The sequence below is a fragment of the Dipodomys spectabilis genome, unplaced genomic scaffold, assembly GCF_019054845.1.
Source record: "Dipodomys spectabilis isolate Male_0828 unplaced genomic scaffold, ASM1905484v1 ptg000042l, whole genome shotgun sequence".
Classification (NCBI taxonomy): domain Eukaryota; kingdom Metazoa; phylum Chordata; class Mammalia; order Rodentia; family Heteromyidae; genus Dipodomys; species Dipodomys spectabilis.
The window spans coordinates 14,576,053-14,601,253 of record NW_024870719.1 but is presented as its reverse complement, the minus strand read 5'-3'; the positions used below and the strand labels follow the sequence as shown (position 1 = coordinate 14,601,253).

Below are 25,201 nucleotides of genomic sequence, written 5' to 3'. Positions count from 1 at the left end.
AGAGTGCTTGCCTCACATGCATGAGGCTCTGGGTTCGATTCCTCAGCACCACATACACAGACAAAGCCAGAAGTGGCGCTGTGGCTCAAGGGGTACAACACTAGTCTTGAGCTGAAGAGCTGAAGGAGAGTCTAGGCCCAGAGTTCAGGCCCCACAACCGACAAAAATTAATTTTAAAAAAAAAGGAAGAAAGCAAGGTAAACCTAAGGACCACTTGACATTTTATACTTTGTTTAGTATAACTTATTATTTAAGATAACCTTGAATTTAAGAAACATCTATATGGAGTAAACAGATAATTACTCTTTTAATGATATCAGAGTATTGAAGTCAGGGACTTGCTTTTGTTAGGCAAGAACTAAGAACTATACCACTCAAGCTATGTGCCAACTCATTTTGCTTTAGATATTTTTCAGGTAAGGCCTGGGCCTTTTGCCAGGGTCAGTCTAAGATCTCAATCTTTTTTGCCTCCTCAGTAACTGGTATTACAGGCATGTGCCTGTTTGCCTAGAGATTGCATAAAACTTTTTAAGCATAGAATTAAATTTCTTCTAAGACCATCTTATTATCTTCCAATTCTTGGTAAAATTTAGCTTGTTGCTTTAAAAGTAATTAAGTTATCTTAACCTACATAAGTATGATAGCTTTGTGTTTTATTTGTAAAAACCATAAATTTATACATCTATAAAGAAATGTTAATTTTGTTTTCTTTCAATTTGGTAGGTTTGAGAAATTTCTATGGTTCATTAGCTCAGAGAACTATCTAATTATAGGTGGACGAGATCAACAACAGAATGAAATAATTGTAAAAAGATACTTGACACCAGGTAGGTAAGATGAAAATCATAAAAAATTTTGGTCAGTCATCTTAGTATTACACAGTTATTTTCATCTTAAGCTCATTAATTGGACAGGATTAATTAATAGAAATTATTGTTTTTTGTGTACTCATCTTGGGACTTGAACATATGGCCTGGGCACTGTACCTAAGCTTTTTTTTGCTCAAGGACAGCATTCTACCACTTGAGCTATAGTGCTACTGCAGGCTTTTTGGTGATTAATTGGAGATTAAGAATCTCACAGAGCTTTCTGCCTGGGCTGATGAACCACAGTTCCCAGATCGTATCCTCCTAAGTACCTAGGATTTCAGGTGTGAGACACTGGCACCTGCCTTTTTTTTTTCAAGCAGGAAGGCACCTGCCTTTTATTTGTTTTGAGTCCGGTCATGGGGCCTGAACTCTGGGCCTGGGCACTGTCCCTCAGCTCTTCAGCTCAAGACTAGCGCTCTACCACTTGAGCCACAGCGCCACTTCCGGCTTTTTTCTTTTTGCTTATGTGGTGCTGAGGAATGGAACCCAGGGCCTCTGGCATGCAAGGCATGCGCTCTACCACTGAGCCACCTTCCCAGCCCCGGCACCTGCCTTTTAATAGAAATATTTACTGATTTATGGCTTGCTAAAGATGTGCTTTGCTATTCTGGGTGAATATTGCTAAAGTAACATTATTAGGCTAATTTGTAGTATTGGACTTTTAATCTTTATTATAGATTTTAATTCTTCAAAATTAGTGCAAGTCAAGCTTATAAAGGCTTAATTTTTCAGTGCTAAACTCTATTAAACATTTTCCACATTTAGAAATAGGACTGAAAGCATGTTTATAACCACAAATATCCAGGAAACTAAGGCAGAAGAATTGCTAGAGTCACAGAAGTTTAAGATCAGTGACATAGACTTTCTTAAAAGGAGGGAAGAAAAGCTGGGTGCCAGTAGGAAAGTCCATGAGACTCTCTGCGGTTAACCACAAAAAGCCAGAAGTGGAGCTCTAGCTCATGTGATAGAGTGCTATCCTTGAACATACTAGCTCAGGGACAGCACTTTGGCCCAGAGTTTAAGTCTTAGGACTGGCACCAAAATACATCCATCCATCCGTGTGTGTGTGTGTGTGTGTGTGTGTGTATGTGTGTGTGTGTGTGTGTGTGTGTGTGTGTGTGTGTGTGTGTGTGTGTGTGTGTGTGTATACGTACATATATACATACATATATATATAGATGAGGGGGAGAAGTAGAACTTAATGTATCATTTGTTATTTGTCCTTATTTAAGGAGACATTTATGTACATGCTGATCTTCATGGAGCTACTAGCTGTGTAATTAAGAATCCAACAGGTAATATATTTTTATTATTATTTACATTCCTTAAAATATTTTACTATAAGAATATAACAATAAAGGGTATTCCATGAAAATGGTATAATTATATATATGAAGCTTTTTTTTTTTTTCATTTTTTTCTCCCCCCTTTGTTGGTGGTAGTGATGCTCTGTATTGAATACAGAGCCTCACTCATGATAGGCAAGTTAAACAGGTGCTCTGCCACTGGGGTACCCCAACCCTACATTTTGTACATTTTTTTTTGTAGTTTTTTTTTTCCAGGGCTGAGGACCGAACCCAGGGCCTTGCGCGTGCCAGGTGGGCGCCCTTCCGCTGGGCTAAACCCCCAGCCCTGTACATTTTTTTTTTTTAAAGAATTTTCTCTGGGCACTTGATGGCTCATTCCTATAATTCTAGCTATTCAGGAGCCTGAGAACTGAGGATCCAGGTTCGAAGCCAGCCTGGTCAGGAAAATCCATGAAACTCTTATCTCCAGTTAACTACCAAAATGCCAGAAATAGAGTTGTGGCTCAAGTGGTAGAGCACTAGTCTTTATCAGAAACAGGGGGTCTGGGAATGTAGCTTAGTAGTAGAGTGCTTGCCTAGCATGCATGAAGCCCTGGGTTCAATTCTTAGTACCACATAAACAGAAAAGGCTGGAAGTGGCTCTGTGGCTCAAGTGGTTGAGTGCTGGCTAGCCTTAAGCAAAAGAAGCTCAGGGACAGTGCCCAGGCCCTGAGTTCAAGCCCCAGGACTGACAAAAACAAAAAGACAAAAACAGTTACGGACAGTTCAGGCTTTATGACCGACACACAAAAAATAATTTTATGTTATATGAATTTCATCCCAATTAGAATATTGAATCCCAGCTGTAGGAATACATCAATATGTTTTTCTTTTTGATGATTCAGGTAATCTGAATTAATTCTGGAAGTCTCCAAATTTCATATTTTTTTCAATTACTTATTTGGAAAGATATATCATGTATGACTTTTTTTTTTTTGGTCCTTCGTGGGGCTTGAACTCTGAGCCTTGGTGCTTTCCCTGTGCTCTTCAGCTCAAGGCGAGCACTCTACTGCTTGAGCCATCGCACCACTTCAGTTTTCTAGTGGTTTTTATTGGAGATAAGAGTCTCACAGAGTTTCCTGCCCGGGCTGGCTTTGAACCACGATCCTCAGATCTCAGCCTCCTGAGTATTACAGGCGTGAGCCAACGGCGCCCAGCCTATGACTTGTTTTATTTTGTTTTTATTATGTAAGCAATTTCAAAACCTGCCATGTAAATACGTTTTATTAAAAGTAACTGCTTTTATCAAAGCTTTGCTAAACATATATGCAGTGACTTATAATACTGAAATAAGATGAGGTGTTATTGCTTAAGATGATTTACCCTTACTACACAGTAGTATGTTTTTACTTTGGTACTGAACCATAGCTTGTTATTGTAGGAGAAGCTATCCCTCCACGGACCTTGACCGAAGCTGGCACAATGGCACTTTGCTACAGTGCTGCTTGGGATGCACGAGTTATCACTAGTGCTTGGTGGGTGTACCATCATCAGGTAATAGGAATGATCCATTTATTTATTAATGATTTTTTAAATTTCTTTTACTGTTCCTGGGGCTTGAACTCAAGGCCTGGGCACTGTCCCTAAGCTTTTGTGCTCAAAGCTAGCACTCTACCAGTTGAACCACAGCTTCATTTCTAGCTTTTTAGTGGTTAAGTGGAGATAAGAGTCTCCTGAACTTTCTTGCCTGGGCTGGCTTCAAACCACAATCCTGAGATCTCAGCCTCCTGAGTAGCTAGAATTAGAGGTGTAAGTCACCCATGCCAGCTTGGGTTACTTTTTAAAATTTCTTTTTGTTTTTGCCTGAGACCAGAAATCAAATGCACTTACGCTCATCGGCTGGTACTCTACCATCTGTGCCATGCCTCAGCTATACTTTGTGTCAGATCTTGAAGATGAGAATAATGCAGGAGATGTAGCTCAGTTGTAGAGCTGTTAACTAGCATGTACAAAGCCTTGGTTCAGTCCTGAGTACCACAAATGTAAGAAAAGAAGGAAAAGGAAGATAAAATGCCTACCTTAATAAAATTTACTTAAAAAAAAAAATTTAGCTGGGCACCAGTGGCTCGTGCCTATAATTGTAGCTACTCAGGAGGCTGAGATCTGAGGATCACAGTACAAAGCCAGCCCAGGCAGGAAAGGCCTTGAGACTCTTATCTCCAATAAACCACTAGAAAACCAAAAGGGGTGCTGTGGCTCAAGCTGTAGAGCGCTTGCCTTGAGCTGAAGAGCTCAGGGACAGCGTCCAAGAGTTCAAGCCGCACAACCAACAACAACAAAAAAAATTAACTACAAATCCTTAGCTCATGCCTGTAACCCCTAACTACTCAAGAGGCTGAGTAGTTTGAAGGTTTGAAGCCAGCCTAGTCAGGAAAAGTCCATGAGACTCTTATCTTTAACCACCATAAAGCTAGAAGTAGCATTATAAGCTCAAGTAGTAGAGCACTAGCCTTGAGCAAAAAAGCTTAGGGACAAACTGGGCACTGGTGGCTCATACCTATAATCTTAACTACTCAAGAGGCGGAGATCTGAGGATTGCAGTTCAAAGCCAGTCTAGGCAGAGAAGTCTGTGAGACTCTTATCTCCAATTAATCAACACAAAAAAGCTGGAAGCAGAGCTATGAGCTCAAGTAGTACCGCACTAGTATGAAGCTGAAAAAGCTCAGGGGCAATGCTCAGGCCCTGAGTTCAAGCCCTGAGTTCAAACAAAATTTTATTATGTTACATTAGTTGTGTGGGGAGTGGATTTGTTACCTTCCTTTATATTTACAATATATTTGATTTTTTTTTTTTTTGGGGGGTCCGGTCGTGGGGCCTGAACTCTGGGCCTGGGCGCTGTCCCTCAGCTCTTCAGCTCAAGGCTAGCGCTCTACCACTTGAGCCACAGCGCCACTTCCGGCTTTTTTCTTTTTGCTTATGTGGTGCTGAGGAATCAAACCCAGGGCCTCAGGCATGCAAGGCAAGCGCTCTACCACTGAGCCACCCTCCCAGCCCTTACAATATATTTGAATAGATAGCTTATATGTAAGTGGTAGGAAAACATTCATATCAAGTAACAAGTGTTATAAGAACTATTTGTAAGTATATAATAGGGTAGATAGTGTTAGGAAGCCATAATGTTACTTATTTAAATATGGCTACTCTGGTAGAAAAAAAAATCCTAAAATTTCTTTCTTTTTTTGTCATTTGTGGGGCTTGAACTCTGGGCCTGGGCGCTGTCCCTGAGCTTTTCAGCTCAAGGCTAATACTCTACCACTTGAGCCATGTGCTACTTCTGGTTTTCTTATGGTTACTTAGAGATAAGAATGTCATAGAATTTCCTGCCTGGGCTGGTTTTGAACTGCAATTCTCATATGTCAGCCTCCTGAGTAGCTAAGATTACAGGCATGAGCCACCAGTACCCAGCCTAAAATTTCTTAAGAAATCAACATAACAGGAAGTGGTACTGCAGCTCAAGCCATAGAGTGCTCACCTCGAGCTGAAGAGTGCAGGGTTAGTGCTTAAGCCCAGAGTTCAAGCCCACGACTGACAAAAAAAAAAAAGAAGAAGAAGAAATCAATATAACATACTATTATGTTTCTTAGGTATCTAAAACAGCACCAACTGGAGAATATTTGACAACAGGAAGTTTTATGATAAGAGGTAATGACCTGATGTGAAAATGTTCCTAACTTGTCAGTGAATTATGATGACAGGTCTGAATACCATATACAAATTGGCTCAAAAACTGATTACTTTAATAACATATCAACTTAGGACATAAGGAGCTTTCTGACTTGGAATGACAAGTTGAGCAATTATCATTTCATCTTCATATACACTGATACAAATGTACTTTAACATAGTTTAGTTATAAGAATAAGAAAGTATAGCTTGACCCTTTTATAAAATTAAAAAGATTATTCAGGTGCTAGGAATGTGGTTTAGTGGTAGAGTGCTTGCCTAACATTCATGAAGCCCTGGATTCCTGGGTTCAATTCCTCAGTACCACTTACACAGAAAACAGTATCACTTCTGAGTGGCGCTGTAGTTCAAGTGGTAGAGTGCTATCCTTGAATAAAGTAAGTTCAGGTACAGTGCTCAGGCACTGAATAATCTTTTTTTTTTTTTTGCAAGTCCTGGGACTTGAACTCAGGGCCTGACTAATCCAAAGTATGAAAATAAACATGTATGTTATTCTTTTAGATTACTGTTCCTGTTTATGGTTCCTAAATAGATATAATCACTGGTGTCAATTATTTTTCAGACAAAAGCGAAAAAGAGAACTGATGTTTGAAACACTGATATATATTATTTTTTGTAGGAAAAAAGAATTTCCTTCCTCCTTCATATCTAATGATGGGTTTTAGCTTCCTCTTTAAGGTACTTTTCATCTCCTTGGGTTGTTTTATTTTTTAGTTCTTATAAATCTTCCTTACGGTTTTATCACTGAAAATAACTATTTCTGTAGGTAGATGAGACTTGTATTTGGAGACATCGGGGTGAACGAAAAGTCAGAGTGCAGGATGAAGACACTGAGACGCTGGCAAGTTGCACAAGTGAACTCATATCAGAAGAAATGGACCAACTAGGTAGTTCACATATTCAAATAAATTGGCTTGTGATGCTTTCTATTGTCTGTTTTACTTCTAAATCCTTATTTAGATGATCATGTCTCTTTGGGGAAAATAAAAATTTTAAAAAGATACTGCAAGGACTGGTGGCTGATGCCTTATAGTCCTCATTACCTGAGATTTTAGATTGGTGGTTCAAAGCCAGCCTGGCCAGAAAAGTCCATGAGACTCTTTAATTCCAAGTAATCACAAAAAAAGCAGGAAGTAGAGCTGTGGTTCAAGTGGCAAGAGCACTAGACAGGAGCACAAAAAGGTTAAGGACCCAGGCCCTGAGTTCAAGCTCCAAGACTGGCACATATACACACACCAAAAAAAGATACTAGTTAGGGCTGGGAAGGTGGTTCAGTGGTAAAGTGCTTGCCTTGCATGCAAGAGGCCCTGGGTTCGATTCCTCGGTGCCACATAAAAGCAAGAAAAAGCCAGAAGTGGTGCTGTGGCTCAAGTGGTAGAGCACTAGGCTTGAGCTGAAGGACAGCATCCAGGCCCAGAGTTCAGGTCCCACAACTGGCAAAAAAAAAAAGATACTAGTTGTCAGTTCACATGTTAAACATACTTATTATGATGAATTAAGAAGTACTTGATAGGCTGGGTGCTGGTGACTCACACCTGTAATCCTAGCTACTAAGGAGGCTGAGATCTAAGGATCACAATTCAAAGCCAGCCCAGGCAAGAAAGTCTGTGAGACTCTTATCTCCAATTAACCACCAGAAACCTGGAAGTGGTGCTGTGGCTCAAGTGGTAGAGCTCTTGCCTTGAGCTGAAGACTGAGGGACAGTGCCCCAGGCCCAGAGTTCAAGCTCATGACCTCAAAAAAAAAGGTGGGGGGGCTGGGAAGGTGGCTCAGTGATGGAGCGCTTGCCTTGTATGCTTGAGGCTCTGGGTTCGATTCCTTAGTACCATATAAGCAGAAAAAAAAGCTGGAAGTGGTGCTGTGGCTCAAGTGGTAGAGTGTTAGCCTTGAGCTGAAGAGCTGAGGGGCAGTGCCCAGGCCCAGAGTTCAGGCCCCACGACTGGACCCAAAAAAAATTTTTAAAAAATACTTGATAGGATTTATAACTAGCATACTTTAGTGTATGTTTAATACAATTTCAGTATTTAGTGGGTAGTGTGTAAATCTAGCAAAAATGGACTGGTGTATATAAATTAGCATTTAAATTCGAATTGAGGAATTAGAAATGATGGACACCTATAACAAATTCTGTTTCTCATATGAGATTTTTTATTTTTAATTATATATTTGCTATAAGTAGAGAGCAACTACAGTTAGAATACATTTACCAGCTTACCTGAGGTAACTAAAGCAAAAATACTTGCTAAATTGCTTTTACAGTTTTTTCCCCCTCCTGGGTCATTCCTTTTTAGGAATCATATGTGGTTTCATTTATACCTACAGTGCTAGCAGTCTATTAGATGGCTCCTCACCATATCCCACACACTATACAAAGTCACACATGTTTTGTATTCATTATTTTTTTTTGTTTTCCTCACCCTGTGATGCTTGCTCATCCTAGTATTACTACTAAGTAGTAGTATTTTTGTGAAAGCGTGAGCACTTGTTATGTGCTAATAACATAGCATAATATAACATTATGTTAGCTTTCATTTATGTTAGGAAAGCTGCAGAGTTTATACAACTTAATTATTGTCTTGCTTTCTAAAGTTACCTAAGAAAGGCAATCTATGGTTTTCATTGTCAAATGGTAGCAGTATATAAGAAATTTATTGTGGGAGAAAGATCTTGGAGATCCCATAGTCCATCCTGCTCATGGTGCAGATGTCTGAATCAGAGTAGTACCTTTTGGAGATGAGAAATTATTCTGGTGATCTTCTGGGAAAGTCTGAAATGTTTTTGTGAAGTTTTCAGGTCAATACCATAACTTTGTTGGGGTCCCCATCCTGACTTCCATTTTGGTAATTGTTCAGAAGGAGATGACAGCAGCAGTGAAGACAGAGAGGAATTACATGAAACTCCAGTAGATGCAGAGCTCACGACTCAGGGTAACCCAGAGGCTGTTACTATTCAGAGTGATGGAGATGAACAAAATGAGCTCATTGAAAAAGAAAGCTCTGAAGATGAAGGAGAATCTGAAGAAGTGAAAAAAGATCAAGGGTCTGTTGAAGAAATGAAGGATGAAGAGGAAGAGACATTATATTATCCTGATACTACCATTGACTTAACCCATCTTCAATCCCAAAGGTAAATAAAAATAATAAGTTTTAAGTTTCATTTAAATCAGTTGCTTGAGCCTCTCCTTAGAGAAATTCCCAGGATCAGGGTACAAAAATATGTAACAGCAAAGTGTCAAAAATAGGTCAAAATAGAAAAAAGCAGAGACTAGGAGTGCTGGCTCAGTGGTAGAATGCAAAATCCTGGGTTCCATGACTCACCACAAAATAGATAAACTAATAACCAGAAACACCAACCAGAAAAGAGGCAAAGGTTCTTCATGCTCATAACAAAGGCTATCCCATCCAGGAAGAATGTTGGGGATCAAGGAGGGGAGGGGGAAAAAGGGTTAGTCTTTAGTGTGTTACTGATCACCAGCTAAAGAATTTATAGTTTAAAAGCATTATTATTAGGGTAATAAAAAGAATAGCTTAGCTGGGCATCAGTGGCTCATACTATTTTCCCAGCTACTCAGGAGGCTGAGATCTGAGGATCATGGTTCAAAGCCAGTCCAGGCAGAAAAGTCCCTATGAGACTCTCTCTAACTAACCACTCAAAAAACAGAGGTGACGCTGTGGCTTTCAAAGTGGTAGAGCACTAACCTTGAGTAAAAGAGCTCAGGGACAGGGCTCAGGCCCTGAGTTCAAGCCCCACAACTGACAGAAAAAAAAAAGGGGGGGGGGCTTAAAGTTCAGACAGTGTCTTAGGTTGTGCCATTAATGCAATGACATGTAATCTTCAGGTACCTTCTAAGTGAAAATAACATAGTATGCTCTTCACAGAGTTTTGGTGAAGATTTTACACATGTAAAACATCTAGCAGTTTCTGACATATACTATTCTGACATATAATATTTCAACACATGGTACCTACTTAAAAGTATACATGTAGGCATGTTGTATATGCTATTTGAAAAGATGACAAGACTGTATTTTTTTCTATTGTTATTTTTTAAAGATAGTAGAATTAGCCGGGCGCTGGTTGGCTCACGCCTGTAATCCTAGCTACTCAAGAGGCTGAGATCTGAGGATCGCGGTTCAAAGCCAGCCCGGGCAGGAGAGACCGTGAGACCGTGAGACTCCTATCTCCAATAAACCACCAGAAAACTGGAAGTGGCGCTGTAGCTCAAGTGGTAGAGCGCTCGCCTTGAGCTGAAGAGCTGAGGGACAGCGCCCAGGCCCAGAGTTCAAGCCCCACGACCGACAAAAAAAAAAAAAAAAAAGATAGTAGGATTATAAGTGAGAGTATGATAGGGGGAATGTTTTGATATCTTGTAAATTAATGTCTTTCACAGTCTAATAGGCTCTTTTTTATTCTTTTTTCTCCATAGGTCCCTCCCGAAATTGGCTTCAAAAGAGGAATTTACTAATTCAGTAAGCTGTTTTTGAAGTTTGTGAAAATGTTTTTCCCAATAATTTTTTTACTGAGTGCCTATGTCTACTCTCTAGTTACTCAAGAGGCTGAGATCTGTAGGATGGCCGTTCAAAGCCAGTCCAGGCAGAAAAATCCTCCATCTCCAATTAATCAGCAAAATGCTGGAGGCATGGCTCAAGTGGTAGAGCACCAGACAAGCAAGCAATCTAAGTGAGTGCCCTGAGTTCAAAGTCCAGTAAAAAATAATTTTCAATTAAATTGAAAAAAAATTTTTTTTCTTTGGTTAGTCATGGGGCTTGAACTCAGGGCTTGGGCACTGCCCCTGAACTCTTCTGCCCAAGGCTGGTGGCCTACCAGTTTGAGCCACATCCCCACTTCTGGTTTTCTGGTGACTACTGGAGTTAACAGTCTTGTAGCCACATGCTGGTGGCTCACGCCTGTAATCTAGCTATTCAGGAGGCTGAGATCTGAGGATTGTGGTTCAAAGCCAGCCCTGGCAAGAAAATCTTTGAGACGCTTATAGTGGTAGAACACTACTAGCCTTTGAGCAAAAGAGCTCAAGGATAGTGCCCAGGCCCTGAATTCAAGCCCCACTTGATCAGCCCAAAAAATAAATAAATAAAATAAAGGAGTTCCTCAGATCTCAGCCTCCTAGATAGGATTGCATGTGTGAGCCAACAGTGCCTGGCTTTTAGTTGTTGTTGTTGTTGTTGTAAGAAAACTTGGCTGAGCTTTACTGAGTAAGTAAGCAAGCAGACAAGGAGAAAGGAGGAAGCACAATAGCAGAGTTTGGGTGCTCTTGAAGGGAGATAAGACACCTGGCTTTCTTATTTTAATTTTACCTATTGAAAATTATTAGTCCTGTTAATGTGTTTCCTTGTTTTTAACAGAGTGACAGTAAATCACAGAGCCGGAGACATTTGTCAGCCAAGGAAAGAAGGTAAAACATATTTTTATTCTTTTCAAGTATGTTTATAATATTTTTAAAAATTGTTAACTTAGCTACACTTCACTGTTCAGAAGCTTTCTTTTAGCTGACTGCCAGTGGCTCACACATATAGGCCTAGCTATGTAGGAGGCTGAGAATTAAAAATCATGGTTCAGTGCTTGCCCAGGTACACAAATTTGTAAGACTGTTCTCTGCAGTTAACCAGCAAAAGGCCAGGACTAGAGGCATGGCTCAAGTAATAGAGGTCTAGCCATGAGAAAAAAGCCAACCTTGAACATAAACTCAAGAGGTCAAGCCCCAGTACTGGCACAAAAAGAAAAAGATTCTAAAGCTTTCCTCTGTTAAAATTACCAAGATTTGGGGCTGGGAAGGTGGCTCAGTGGTAAAACACTTTGCCTTGCATGTATGAGGCCCTGGGTTCCATTCCTCAGCACCACATAAGCAACAAGAAAAAAGCTGGAAGTGGCGCTGAGGCTCAAGCGGTAGAGCGCTAGCCTTGAGCTGAAGGGCTGAGGGACAGCGCCCAGGCCTAGAGTTCAGACCCCACGACCAGACCCCTCCACCCCAAAAAAATAACAAAATTATCGAGACTTAGCACAAATCTTAAGTTTTTGATATGCATCTGTAATTATGATTTTTGGGTTGAGGGACCTAATATGTCATTATGTAAGATAGTTCATGAATTAGACCTTTACCATATACATAAACATATACAATACATTGAATTACCTTAAGTAGACTAGCTAGTTCTATGATTTAGTCATATTAATTGCACAAACTAATGAGTTTTGTTTTGTTTTTTGGGTCCGGTAGTGGGGCCTGAACTCTGGGCCTGGGCGCTGTCCCTCAGTTCTTCAGCTCAAGGCTAGCTCTCTACCACTTGAGCCACAGCGCCACTTCCAGCTTTTTTCTTTTTGCTTATGTGGTGCTGAGGAATCGAACCCAGGGCCTCGAGCATGCAAGGCAAGCGCTCTACCACTGAGCCACCTTCCCAGCCCAAACTAATGGGTTTTGTTGTCATGTTTCCATATATCTCATACCAAGCTTTGATCTCATCAAAGTTACCAAGGCTCTGGCACCCAACTAGGGTGTGGTGGCATGTGCCAGTGTTCCCAGGTAGGCGTAGGCAGGAGGATCATAGTCCAGGCTGACCCAGGCAAAAAAGTTTTTAATTTAAATTTTAAAAAACACCTAAAGCACAAAAGGGGTGAAGTAGAAGAGTACCTGCTATGCACGTGCAAGGCACCGAGTTCAAACCCCATTGCTGCCCACCCTCTAAAAAAGGGCTATTTTAGCACTTAGGCACATGAAAGTAAGAGAGACTCCAAGGAGAATTAACAATAACTAAGAAGGACAGTTTTAGAAGAAATATGTAGATATTCTGGGGCAATGTTTAAGTAGACCGAAATGTGAAAGAGGCATTTGTGACCTGATGAATTGTAAGATGGGAGAGGTGAATGTGGATCAAAAGTATAAAACTTAGAATGACAAGCAATGATTACAACTTCAATATTCACAATAACGTTAATGCAGAAAATCAATCTTTACAAAACTATAACTATGTAACAGAGCACAAGTGAAATTCTCAACTTTCATAGTGGAAAGTCAATAAATAGACTAATACAGAAAAATTAAGCAGAACTAACAGAAGCATAGTATAGAGATTTGAGGAAACTATCATTAGAATCATCTAAAAGAACTAAAATTAGATACCTTGGGAGGGGAGACAATGGAAACAGAGGTGAGGAAATGCTAGTTGACGCCAGGCACTGTAATCCTCGCTACTCAGGAGGCTGAGATTTGAGGATTGTAGTTTGAAGCCAGCCCAGGCTGTGAGACTCTTACCTCCAATAAATTACTCAAAAAAGCCAGTGGCAGTAGCACTGTGGCTCACATGGTAGAGCACTTGCCTTGAGCAAAAGAAGCTCAAGGACAGCACCCAGGCCCAGAGTTCAAGCCCTAGGACAGGCCAAAATAAAATAAAATAAAATAAAGCTCAGTGACTAATTTTGTAAAAAGCTTTGTAAAAATGCTCATTATTGAATTGGAGTGCAACTTGGGTAACTTTAGGGAAGGTTATTCTGAATTCAGTCATGGGACATGAACTCAGGGCCTGGGCACAGTCCCTGAGCTCATTTATTCAAGGACAGCACTCTACCACTTTGAGCCACACCTCTGCTTTCGGTTTTCTGGTTGCGGCTGGCTTTGAACCGTGATCCTCAGATCTCAGCCTCCTGAGTAGCTAGGATTATAGGCACCCAGCTAGAGCACTGAATACTTGAAGTTCTTAGAACTCATGTTTCCATTTCATTTGTGTTTAGAGAAATGAAGAAGAAAAAGTATCCAGTTGACTCAGGGGATTTAGAAGTGATGGAAGGAAAGGAAAAAGAAAAGGATAGTGCTATACACAACGAAACTCAACAGAACACAAGCAAAAATGTTGCTGCTACCCAGCCAGTGAAACGAGGACAAAAGGTAATAAGCTTTTGTATGGGTCACATAGGGAAGTGTGTGGTTTCTCTTCATTTTTTTTTTGGGGGGGGGGTGGGGGGGTCAGTTCTTGGCCTTGAACTGAGGACCTGGAACTGTCCCTGAGTTTCTTTGCTGGAGGCCTCCCCTACCACTTGAGCTACAGCTTTTTGGTGGTTAATTGGAGAGTCTCTCAGGCTTTGACTTCAAACTGTTATCCTCAGATCTCAGCTTTGTGAGTAGCTAGGATTACAGGTGTGAGCCACTGGCACCCAGCTTTCTGTTGATTTTTTAAAAGTGAAACGTAAGTGGAGGCAAAGAAAAATATCCTGGGAACATGGAAGTTAGCAATCTGTGTTCCTTAGACCAGTATGATATTCTGCCCACATAATAATTTTAATGCAGAGGAGGACTAAGAGACTGATTCGCCAGTCTCCCCTTAATAAATGGCAGAGCTGAATTTTTTTTTTGGGGGGGGGGGTCCGGTTGTGGGGCCTGAACTCTGGGCCTAGGCGCTGTCCCTTAGCTCTTCAGCTCAAGGCTAGCGCTCTACCACTTGAGCCACAGCGCCACTTCCAGCTTTTTTCTTTTATGTGGTGCTGAGGAATCGAACCCAGGGCCTCAGGCATGCAAGGCAAGCATTCTACCACTGAGCCACCTTCCCAGCCCCCAGAGCTGAATTTTTTTTACACCTTCCTTTTTTTTTGTCAATTGTAGGGCTTGAACTCAGGGCACAGGTACTGTCCCTGAGTTCTTTTGGTCAAGGCTGGCACTCTACTACTTTGAGACTTTGAGCAACACTGCTACTTCTGGTTTTTCTGGTGGTTAATTGGAGATAAGGTGTTCACAGGCTTTCTTGCCTAGGCTGTCTTTGAACAGTGATCCTCAGATCTCAGCCTCCTGAGTAGTTAGGATTACCTGCATGAGCCACCAGTGCCTGGCTTTTCCCCCCTTTTTGATGCTGGGAATTGAGCCCATGCCTCAATTCATGTACTTAGCAAGTACTATACTACTGAGCCTATACCCCAGTCCCACAGTAGTTCTCAATGTGATTTTGGTTAGGATTCTTATATACTTCATTAAAGAAAGTTGATGAAGGGGTTGGGAAGGCGGCTCAGTGGTAGAGTGCTTGCCTTGCATGTATGAGGCCCTGGGTTCAATTCCTCAGCACCACATAAATGGAAAAAGCTGGAAGTGGCTGTGGCTCAAGTGGTAGAGTGCTAGCCTTGAGCTGAAGAGTTGGGACAGCGCCCAGGCCCAGAGTTCAAGCCCCATGACAGATGAAAAAGAAAGAAAAAAGAAGGAAGGAAGGAAGTTAGTTGATGAAGAAAGAGACAATAGACTATATTTTTAATTTAAGTAGTTGTGCAAAGGGATTACAATTTCGTAAGTCAAGTGAGTAAAATCTTATTGATATTTCATACCTTCCTTCATTCTCCACCACTTTCCCCCTTCTGTTCCTATACACAAGTAATATAGTTCAGTTTTACATAATATATGTAAATATGGAATATAATGACTACATTTGTTCACCCTCCTTCTCTCCATTCCTGCCACCTTCCCCTATGTCCACCCCTTAAAACATGTTCCCACTTCCTGCTATTTTCAGTTGTTCAGAGGAGTTACACCTTCAAGGTTCCCTTAAGTACACCCTCCTTTACTTTGTGTGTAAATGCTGTGAACCCTGTATGATATCATGAATAGTTGTATTTCAGATCTAGCTTCTACAGAAGAGAAAACATGTCCTGTTTGTCTCTCTGAGCCTGGATTACTTAGTATGATTTGTTCTAGGTCCATTCATTTCCCTGCAAATGACTTATTATTTCTAAGGGATGTGTAAAATTTTATCGTGTAGATGTACCACATTTCCTTGATCTACCCATCCATTGTAGGGCATTTGAGCTGTTTCTATAACTTGTCTATTGTGAATAGTATAGTCATGAACATGGATGTGCAAGTATCTTTTTAATGTATCCTGACTTAGAATATTCTGAGCAGATGCCTAAGAGTGGTATGGATATGGATGAATGGTAGGGAAGTTCTGTATTTAGTTTTTTGAGAAATCTCTGGTTGGCTTTATTAGTTTATATTCCCAGCAGTGTTATAGGATTATTTTTCCCCCATCTCCCCACCAGCATTTGTTACTGTTTGAATTCTTGATGCTGGCCAATCTTATTGGTGTGAGGTGGAATCCTAATGTTGTTTTGATTGCATTTACCTTACGGCCAGGGATACTGAACTAGTCTATACTTCTTATTTTTTTTTTCTTTTTTAACCAGTCCTGGGGATTGAACTCAGGGTCTGGGCACTGTCCCTGAGCTTCTTTTGCCCAAGTCCTAGCACTCTACCATTTGAGCCACAGCACCACCTCTGCCTTTTTCTGTTTATGTAATACTGAGGAATCTAACTCAGGGGTTCATGCATGCCAGGTAAGCACTCTACCACTAAGCCATATTCCCAGCCCTAGCCTATGCTTTTTTTGTTGTTGTTGTTTTGTTTTTGGGTCTGGTCGTGGGGCCTGAACTCTGGGCCTGGGCGCTGTCCCTCAGCTCTTCAGCTCAAGGCTAGCGCTCTACCACTTGAGCCATAGTGCCACTTCCGGTTTTTTTCTTTTTGCTTATGTGGTGCTGAGGAATCGAACCCAGGGCCTCAGGCATGCAAGGCAAGTGCTCTACCACTGAGCACCTTCCCAGCCCCTAGCCTATGCTTTTTTAAGTGCCCATATTATTTTTAAAAAGTGGAGACTAAGCAGAGCGCCAGTGGTAATAGATCAATGTATCTTCTTTAAAATGAATTGCAGGCCAGGGCTGTAGCTCAGTTGGTATAATGCTTGGGTAGCATATTCAAACTGTAGTTTAATCTCAAGCACCAAAACAAAAAACAAAACACTAGTTTAATTAAAATTGTTTTAACCTTATAGCAAGTTCCTAGCTTAACTTTGCTGTTATATTTCCTGTTCTTCCTCTGTGTGTATAAATGCAGTAACTGGTATAATAGCTCTCTAGACTTTTCCTTTTGATTCTTGCTTTTCTTGTGTTCCCACAGACTATAAAGTCCACTTTTAAGGAAAACTTCGTTTTTTTTTTCCTCACGATTTTTGCACAGACTGAAAATGTCTCCTTTTTTTACATCAAGATCTTCCTTCCACTTTACCCATTCTATTTGTAAAATGTGATGTTAATTTACTTTTTTGCCAATCCTGGGACTTGAACTCAGAACCCAGGCACTGTCCCTAAGCTTCTTTTGCTCAAGGCTAATGCTCTACCACTTGAACCACAGTGCCACTCCCATCTTTTTCTGTTTATGTGGTACTGAGGAATTGAACCCAGGGCTAGACAAGCACTGTACCACTGAGCCACATTCCCAGCCCAATTTACCTTAATTTCTGTATGAACCTTTTGTCCACCAGTGGTTTGTTCTTTGAGGACAAAGACAATGGTTTGTCCATTTGTGTTCTTCATATTGCTTATCATAATAGTGCTTTATTTTTAACATTTTTGACAGAAATGGTAGAAAAACAGACTTCTTTTTGAGGTAGGATTTTGCTAAGTTGGGCTAGCCTCAAACTTGCAATTCTTCTGAATGTTTACGATTAAAGATGTAAAACTACCATATCTGGCCTATATGCACCTTTGTTGTTGGTGGTGGTCATGAGGCTTGAACTCAGGGCCTGGGCACTTAGCTTTTGTGCTCAAGGCTAGCACTGTACCACTTGAACCATAGTTCTACTTCTAGTTTTCTGGTGGTTGATTAGAGATAAGAGTCTCACAGAATTTCCTGCCTGGGCTGGCTTTGAGCTGTGAACCTTAGATCACAGCCTCCTGAGTAGCTAGGATTACAGGCTTGAGCCACACCAGTGCCCTGCTTAGAAGCACCTTTTCTGAATTACAAGTATTTTTTACATTCCTTACTGCTCAAATTTTCTAAAATAAATTTTCTGATTTAATAGAGCAAAATGAAAAAAATGAAGGAAAAATACAAAGACCAGGATGAAGAAGATCGTGAACTTATTATGAAATTGTTGGGGGTAAGTAACATATAAAAAACTCCTTTATTCCTTTTGCTTTTCATTGGCCATCCAGCCCTCATCTAATCTGTGAGAAATAGAAAATGAAACTATTTTTATTGTTGTTGTTAAAATCTTGATATTATTGACGGTGATATTAACTGATTTTTCTCTGTGAATTGAAGTCTGCAGGTTCAAACAAAGAAGAAAAAGGGAAGAAAGGAAAGAAAGGAAAAACAAAAGATGAACCCATGAAAAAGCAGCCTCAGAAACCCAAAGGTGGACAAAGGGTTTCAGACATCATTAAGAAAGAAACTCCATCCCTTGAGGTCTTAACTCACGAGGTACAAGACTTGGCTATAGATGACTCACATGATGATAAGGTAAGGCTGCTCTCAGGCTCTTGCCTAGGATGCCCAGAACCTGGGACTTAATGGTGGTAAAACCAGGGTAAATGGCAATCCTCATATTAGGAATACAACCTGTGCTGGTGACTCACACTTGTAATCCTAGCTACTCAGGAGATTGAAATCCCTCAGATGGTTTGAAGTCAGCCTGTGAAGAAAAGTCTGAGAGACCCTTATCTCTAATTAACTACCAAAAAGCTGGAAGTGAAGCTGTGGCTCAAGTGAAAGGGCACCAGGTTGAGAACCTGAGGCCCTGAGTTCAAGCCCAGTACCAGCACCAAACAAAACAAACAAACAAAACCCTAAAGCTAAACTGTTTTTAAGAATTATAGGCAGTCAATGGGGCTGGGAAGGTGGCTCAGTGGTAGAGCGCTTGCCTTGCATGCCTGAGGCCCTGGGTTCGATTCCTCAGCACCACATAAACAAAAAGAAAAAAGCTGGAAGTGGCGCTGTGGCTCAAGTGGTAGAGCGCTATCCTTGAGCTGAAGAGCTGAGGGACAGTGCCCAGGCCCAGAGTTCAGGCCCCACGACCGGACCCAAAAAAAAAAAAAGAATTATAGGCAGTCAAAAAAAAAAAAAAAACTGCTACAAGTCTTTACAAAATAATCGCTTTTATGGAGAAATTTTATTTGGTTCTTATTAGAACTCAGTTAAATTAAATTCAGTTTAAGTTAAACTCCAGTGGTAGAATGCTTGAGGTTCTGAGCTCAAACTACCCGGAAAAAAAAAGACAAATGAACTAAGTTTAATAAATTTATACTTCTCTAAGCTTTTCTGTGGGGTAATGTTCTATATTATCTCATATTATATTCAAATGGCTGTACAGAAAAAGCAAGAAGTTAACAATTTTACAGCTACAATCATTATGTAAATTGTTTTATCAACCAAATCCAAGGTCAAATTCCACTATACCTTCCTGTAGGCATATATGTATCCTCCATGTGTATCCTCTTGAAATTTTAAGCATTATTGATAAGCTTCTATAAAAGCTGAATCAAACCTTAATACTTTCATGATCAGCATTGCTTTTATTTGAAGTTTGAGTTCTAATTTTGTGTTTGTGTATGTGCACACATGCATGCCAGTCCTGTGACTCAAACTCAGGTCTTGGGCACTATCCCTTAGTTTTTTTGCTCAAGATTAGTGCTCTACAACGTTGAACCACAGCACCATTTCCAGCTTTTTGGTAGATAATTGTAGATAAGAAGAGTCTCATGAGGTTGGGAAGGTAGCTCAGTGGTAGAGCGCTTGCCTTGCACGCCTGAGGCCCTGGGTTCGATTCCTCAGCACCACATAAGCAAAAAGGAAAAAGCCGGAAGTGGCACTGTGGCTCAAGTGGTAGAGCGCTAGCCTTGAGCTGAAGAGCTGAGGGACAGCGCCCAGACCCAGAGTTCAGGCCCCACGACCGGACCCCCCAAAAAAAAAAATAAGAAGAGTAGTCTCATGGACTTCCTGCCCAGGCTGACTTGATCCCCAGCCTCCTGAGTAACTAGGATTTACAGGCATGAGACACTAATGCCTGGCTTTGAGTTCTAATTGTATGCTCAGTTAAAAGTATGTGAGGCTTACAGAGATTTTGTTATCACTATTATCTTTTTGTTCTGCTGAAAAGTATTCCTGTTTAATAATTCTAAAACTCAATTTATTGAATTCTGCAATTCTGAAAACTCAGGCAAAAATCTTCCTGAGAGGCATTACTTACCTTTTTCATGGGCAAGGACTTTGGTCTGAATGTTAGTATGTTCTCCCCCAAATTCCTATCTTGGAAACTAAATACCCAATACAATAATATTAAGAGGTAAGGCCCTTAGGAATGGGATTAGTTCTCCAGCAGGTTGAAGGAAGTATCTCCTCCCCATGTGAAGACACAGCAACAAGTTGCTGGTTTTACAGCTGGCCCTTAACCAGACACTGAATGTGCTGGTTTCCTGATCTTGGACATCTCAGCCTACAGAACTATGAGAAGTAAATCAATTATCTACAGTATTTTGTTGTAGCAGCCTAAGCAGGCTGAGACAGTAGGTTATCATCCCCAAATAGATTTTTCTTTTGTAAGTATTCAAAATTAAGGATGTCATAATATTTGAAAGTTTAAACTGCTGAGATTAAAAAATAAAAGTCTGCTCATCAGAACTGTTTCATTTTCTCTTGGCAAGCTAGCAAGCTTAGTTGTCATTTGACATTGACCCTACAACATTCGCTTTAACGTGGCTTGTGTGAAACATCTGCCCCTGCCACTTGCGGGAATTTTCTTTGTTCTCCCTCTCAGAAATATTAAGCACAATAGTAAGCTACTTCAGTCTTAGGACACTGAAGGATAAAACCTAGGGTCCCTACCCTGTCAGTTAGATGGGACAGTCTTATAGCACTGTTTTATTGCTTAATAATATGGAATTTCATAGCTGTTTTAAATTTTTATGTTTGGAACAGGAAGAACAAGATCTGGATCAACAAGGAACTGAGGTATGCTTTTTGTATTGGATTCCTACTACAGCACCCTCATTGCAGTCCTTTTCCAGAATATTTGATATATTTACTTAAAAAGCAAAAAGCTGAGAGGGCTGGGAAGGTGGCTCAGTGGTAGAGCACTTGCCTTGCATGCATGAAGGCCTGGGTTCGATTCCTCAGCACCGTATAAGCAGAAAAAGCCAGAAGTGCGCTGTGGCTCAAATGGTAGAGCATTGGCCTTGAGCTGAAGAGTTGAGGGACAGCGCCCAGGCCCAGAGTTCCAAGCCCCATGACCAACCAAAAAAAAAAAAAAAGCAAAAAGCAGACAAAACTAACTTCAGTCTTGTCTGGAGTCAAACTTTATGGGTTTAAGTTCTCTACTAAGAACTTGTAAATACTGTCTCTTCAGCTTCTCTATCCCTCGTGCCTTGTAACCCTATTTTAGCCCTATCAGGAGAGGTTGTTTTTTTTAAATATTAGTTGTCCAAAAGGGTAACAATTCAGTAAGTTTATGAGTACAGTGCTTCTTGGTCTTTCCCCATTTCCTCACCTCCCATCCCCACCCTCAAGTTACATAGTATATTTTTATATAATGTACATTGAATATAATGACTACATTTTTTAAAGTAAGTTTTTTATTGTGAAAATACTGTACAGAGGGGTTACAGTTAAATGAGCAAGGTTATAATGACTACATTTGCTTACCTTCTTCCATTCTTTTGCCTGCCCCCTGAGACATTTTTCCACTTCCTGGTAATTTGATAAACAGCACAATAGTTGTTCAGAGGAGTTATGCCTTTGGATTTCTCACAAATCTATCATCTTTCAGTCAGTTTCTGTGTAAATGCCTAGAGCCCTGTATGTTATCTTGTCCAGGAGAACTGTTTGAGGAATATATTAAGGGTTTAGAAAAGTTTATGGAACTGTTAATTACAATTCAGCACCAAGCATTCTGCCCTAAATGTATGTTTGTGTCGATAAATAAGGTATCTTGTAGATAGCCTACTACTAATAACTCTTAAAAAATTGGGTTTCTCCTTAGAGAGTGCACTGATCTAGCCCAGAGTTGTTCACTTTGACATTTAATGCTTTGGGATGAATAATTCTTTGTCTTCAGGGTCTGTCTCATGTATCTTAAGATAGTTCACTCTCTGTTTGTCCTACTACCTATTGTAAATACCAAAACAGCCTGTAGACACTGTTCATAATCCTCTGGAGGACAAGCCCCAGGACTACCCCCCCCCCACACACACACACACACACGCAGCACACGCAAAAAAGAGCTGGAGACAAGGCTCAGCAGAATGACTGCCTGGCAAGTGTGGGGTTCAGTTCAAACCCCAGTACTCTCAATGCAGGGGTTGGGGGGAGGAGAAGGGTGCAGAATATAATCCTATCTCTTAGTATTGTTTTAACTCACAGTAGCTTTCTCCAAGTTGGGTAATAACCAGCACTTTTTTTTCTTGCTTTCTCATTACTTGTTATACTAGGCCAAATTATAACTCATAAATAGTACATAAACTTTATTCCTTTTCTTGGGGGGGGGGGGGGTCAGTTGTGGGGCTTGAACTCGGCCTGGGCAATATCCCTGAGCCTCTTTGTGCTCAAGCCTAGTGTTCTACCACTTGATCCACAGCGCCGCTTCCAGTTTTTTAGTTGGTCAGTTGGGAATAAGAGTCTCACAGGGACTTTTCTGTCCAGGCTGGCTTTGAATGGCAATCCTCAGATCTCAGCCTCCTGAGCAGCAGGATTATAGGCGTGAGCCACCGGCACACAGCTACTCAGCAATTCTTTTGAGCCTATCCTTATAGGCTCAGTTTATACTATATGTCTATCAGAAAAGGATAAAAATACATTCAGGTGCTATTTGGCAGTATTTTGAGTTTTCCCTTTTGACTTGTGGCACTAGGGATTGAACCTTTGGCCTCACACATTCAAGGCCTATACAACTAAGCATTGTACCACTAAGCTACAGCCTCAGCTGTTCCTTAAGAGTTTTTCTTTTGTAAGGTTGCTACAAATTATTTTTTTAATTGTTTTTATTTTCCTCTTTTTTAGGAAAATCTCTTTGATTCTTTGACAGGGCAGCCACATCCTGAAGACATACTACTGTTTGCCATTCCAATATGTGCCCCTTATACTACTATGACAAACTATAAGTAAGTCACCATTAGTTGGCTCAGAATAGTTGATATATTTATATAAATTTGTATAAAATTTAGTAACTCATGATTTCTTTTTAAAGGTTTAAAGTGAAACTTACTCCTGGAGTTCAAAAAAAGGGAAAAGGTATTCAAACATTTTTTTTTTTTTGAGTTGTGATTTTTAAACAGTATTGTTACTTGGACCAGAAGTAGATTTTTCTGTTTTCTATTTGCAGCTGCAAAAACAGCCTTGAATAGTTTCATGCATTCCAAAGAAGCAACAACCAGAGAAAAAGACTTGTTCCGTAGTGTAAAGGTAAAGTTTTCCTCCAGAACTTTGTGGAGATTGATGGTACAGTTTAAAGACATTAGCAGTTGGTTTCTGTCGTATTGATAGAAAATGCTTAGTATGCCAGGCGGGCGCTGGTGGCTCATGCCTGTAATCCTAGCTACTCAGGAGGCTGAGATCTGAGGATCGCAGTTCAAAGCCAGCAGTTCAAAGCCAGCCCGGGCAGGAAAGTCCATAAGACTCTTATCTCCAATAAACCACTAGAAAACCGGAAGTGGCGCTGTGGCCCAAGCGGTAGAGCACTCGCCTTGAGCTGAAGAGCTGAGGGACAGCACCCAAGCCCAGAGTTCAAGCCCCACGCCCGACAAAAAAAAAAAAAAGAAAGAAAAGAAAATGCTTAGTAGAAACAATAAAATCATATTGGAAATTTTTTTTCATAGCATAATATACATTATTGTTTTAAATGATTTACTACATAAGATATGAAGGTATTCAGCAATTTTCTTTTTTTAGGACACAGATTTATCAAGAAACATTCCTGGCAAAGTGAAAGTGTCTGCACCCAACCTTCTGAATGTAAAAAGGAAATAGCTGAAATCCTAAAGTATTTGCGAGGAGTCAATTTTATAGCCTTTTTGAAGTTCCAAGATGAAATCACCATGTTAACAGGACTTCCACATTTAAAATGAACTAAATATTGCCTTGCTATATTCTCCAAAAGGACTTTTCCCCTCGTTTTATATAGAAAAAAAGTCTGATAAGATTTCCTGAAATATTTGTGAAAAGTTAAATACTACTGATATATATATGTATTCCCCTATACTTGATATTTCAATCCTAATTATTCATTTCATGATGTAAAGAAATTGAAGTGGCTCAATTGCTTAAACTGACTTGGTGGTCTATTGTGTATAATATCTAATGTATATATTACATGAAAAAGGCTTTTTGTTCTTGTTGTGGAACAGTTAAACATTAGAATTATGTCTTGAAAACTTTGCAAAAAATGTATTAGGCCAGTTGTAGAAAATACTAGTAATACCATGATACAGCCAGAGAAATAACACTTAGAACAACTGGTGTTGGTCATCTCCATATGTATTTATGTACCTGTACTTTGTGTTCTTCCTATATTCTCATTCAGCATTGTAACATGTTCCCTTCTTTTTTTAATTTTTTTTTTTTGGGGGGGGGGGTCCAGTCGTGGGGCCTGAACTCTGGGCCTGGGCGCTGTCCCTCAGCTCTACAGCTCAAGGCTAGTGCTCTACCACTTGAGCCACAGCACCACTTCCGGCTTTTTTCTTTTTGCTTATGTGGTGCTGAGGAATCGAACCCAGGGCCTCATGTGTGCAAGGCAAGCGCTCTACCACTGAGCCACCTTCCCAGCCCCTCTTCTTTTCTTTCAGTAGTATTTTATAAAGTACTTTAACCTATAGTATCAGGAGGCTTACCACTCACGTCTCCTGACGTAGCAGCCTTCTCTGCCTGTCTCTTGTCAGAATGGAGAATAAATTCAAACTTTATTTCTATCCCTTTATGAGCCAAAAAAGTTTTTAATTGAATGGGCAACACCTCAAGTCAACACAACTACTTCCTAGCCCCAGTACCAAAGCATTAAAGTCAAGGTACTATATAGTTGTTGGTGGTCTCCTATGGAGAATCGCTCTCCCTTTGAAATTAATATAAAAAAACACTAAGTTACTAGAATATATAATTAAGTATTCTTAATAAAATTTTAATTTTTTGCAGAAAAGCTTTCACCATTTAATGGTAAAATTATTGACTATGTTTCTGCAATATATATCCAGAAGTAACCAAGACAAATGTAATAATCATTCTTGCGGTAAAAAGTCAAAGCAGTGGCTCATGCCTGTAATCCTAGCTACTCAGAGGGCTGAGATCTGAGAAGAGCGGTTCAAAGCCAGCCTGGGCAGTAAATTCCATGAAACTCTTATCTCCAATTAACCACCAGAAAACCAGAAGTGGAGCTGTGGTTCAAAGTGGTAGAACACTAGCTTTGAGCAAAGCAGCTCAGGAACAGCACCCTGAGTTCAAGCTCTACAACTGACAAAAAAAAAAAGGCAAAGCATTAATTTTTTGCTTTGATAGAAGACAATTAA

The 25,201-nt window shown here is 40.3% G+C and overlaps 1 protein-coding gene across 2 annotated transcripts in view; it reads left to right on the top strand.

The window, feature by feature from the left end:
• The window catches only part of Nemf (nuclear export mediator factor), a 54,510-nt gene extending 30,536 nt beyond the window's left edge, over window positions 1-23,974 (top strand). Inside the window, exons 17-33 of one of the 2 annotated variants that reach the window (XM_042677779.1) lie at window positions 724-827; window positions 2,102-2,164; window positions 3,597-3,709; window positions 5,800-5,857; window positions 6,519-6,577; window positions 6,666-6,786; window positions 8,755-9,025; window positions 10,326-10,368; window positions 11,260-11,309; window positions 13,640-13,793; window positions 17,737-17,814; window positions 17,979-18,176; window positions 20,631-20,663; window positions 22,707-22,807; window positions 22,894-22,937; window positions 23,029-23,108; window positions 23,595-23,974. In XM_042677779.1, the coding sequence (XP_042533713.1) occupies window positions 724-827; window positions 2,102-2,164; window positions 3,597-3,709; window positions 5,800-5,857; window positions 6,519-6,577; window positions 6,666-6,786; window positions 8,755-9,025; window positions 10,326-10,368; window positions 11,260-11,309; window positions 13,640-13,793; window positions 17,737-17,814; window positions 17,979-18,176; window positions 20,631-20,663; window positions 22,707-22,807; window positions 22,894-22,937; window positions 23,029-23,108; window positions 23,595-23,672 (1,648 nt within the window). In that variant the 3' untranslated portion in view covers window positions 23,673-23,974. Of the gene's footprint in view, window positions 1-723; window positions 828-2,101; window positions 2,165-3,596; window positions 3,710-5,799; window positions 5,858-6,518; window positions 6,578-6,665; window positions 6,787-8,751; window positions 9,026-10,325; window positions 10,369-11,259; window positions 11,310-13,639; window positions 13,794-17,736; window positions 17,815-17,978; window positions 18,177-20,630; window positions 20,664-22,706; window positions 22,808-22,893; window positions 22,938-23,028; window positions 23,109-23,594 lie in introns of both variants that reach the window. The other variant, XM_042677778.1, reaches the window with a different exon arrangement.
• Window positions 23,975-25,201: the final 1,227 nt, after the last annotated feature.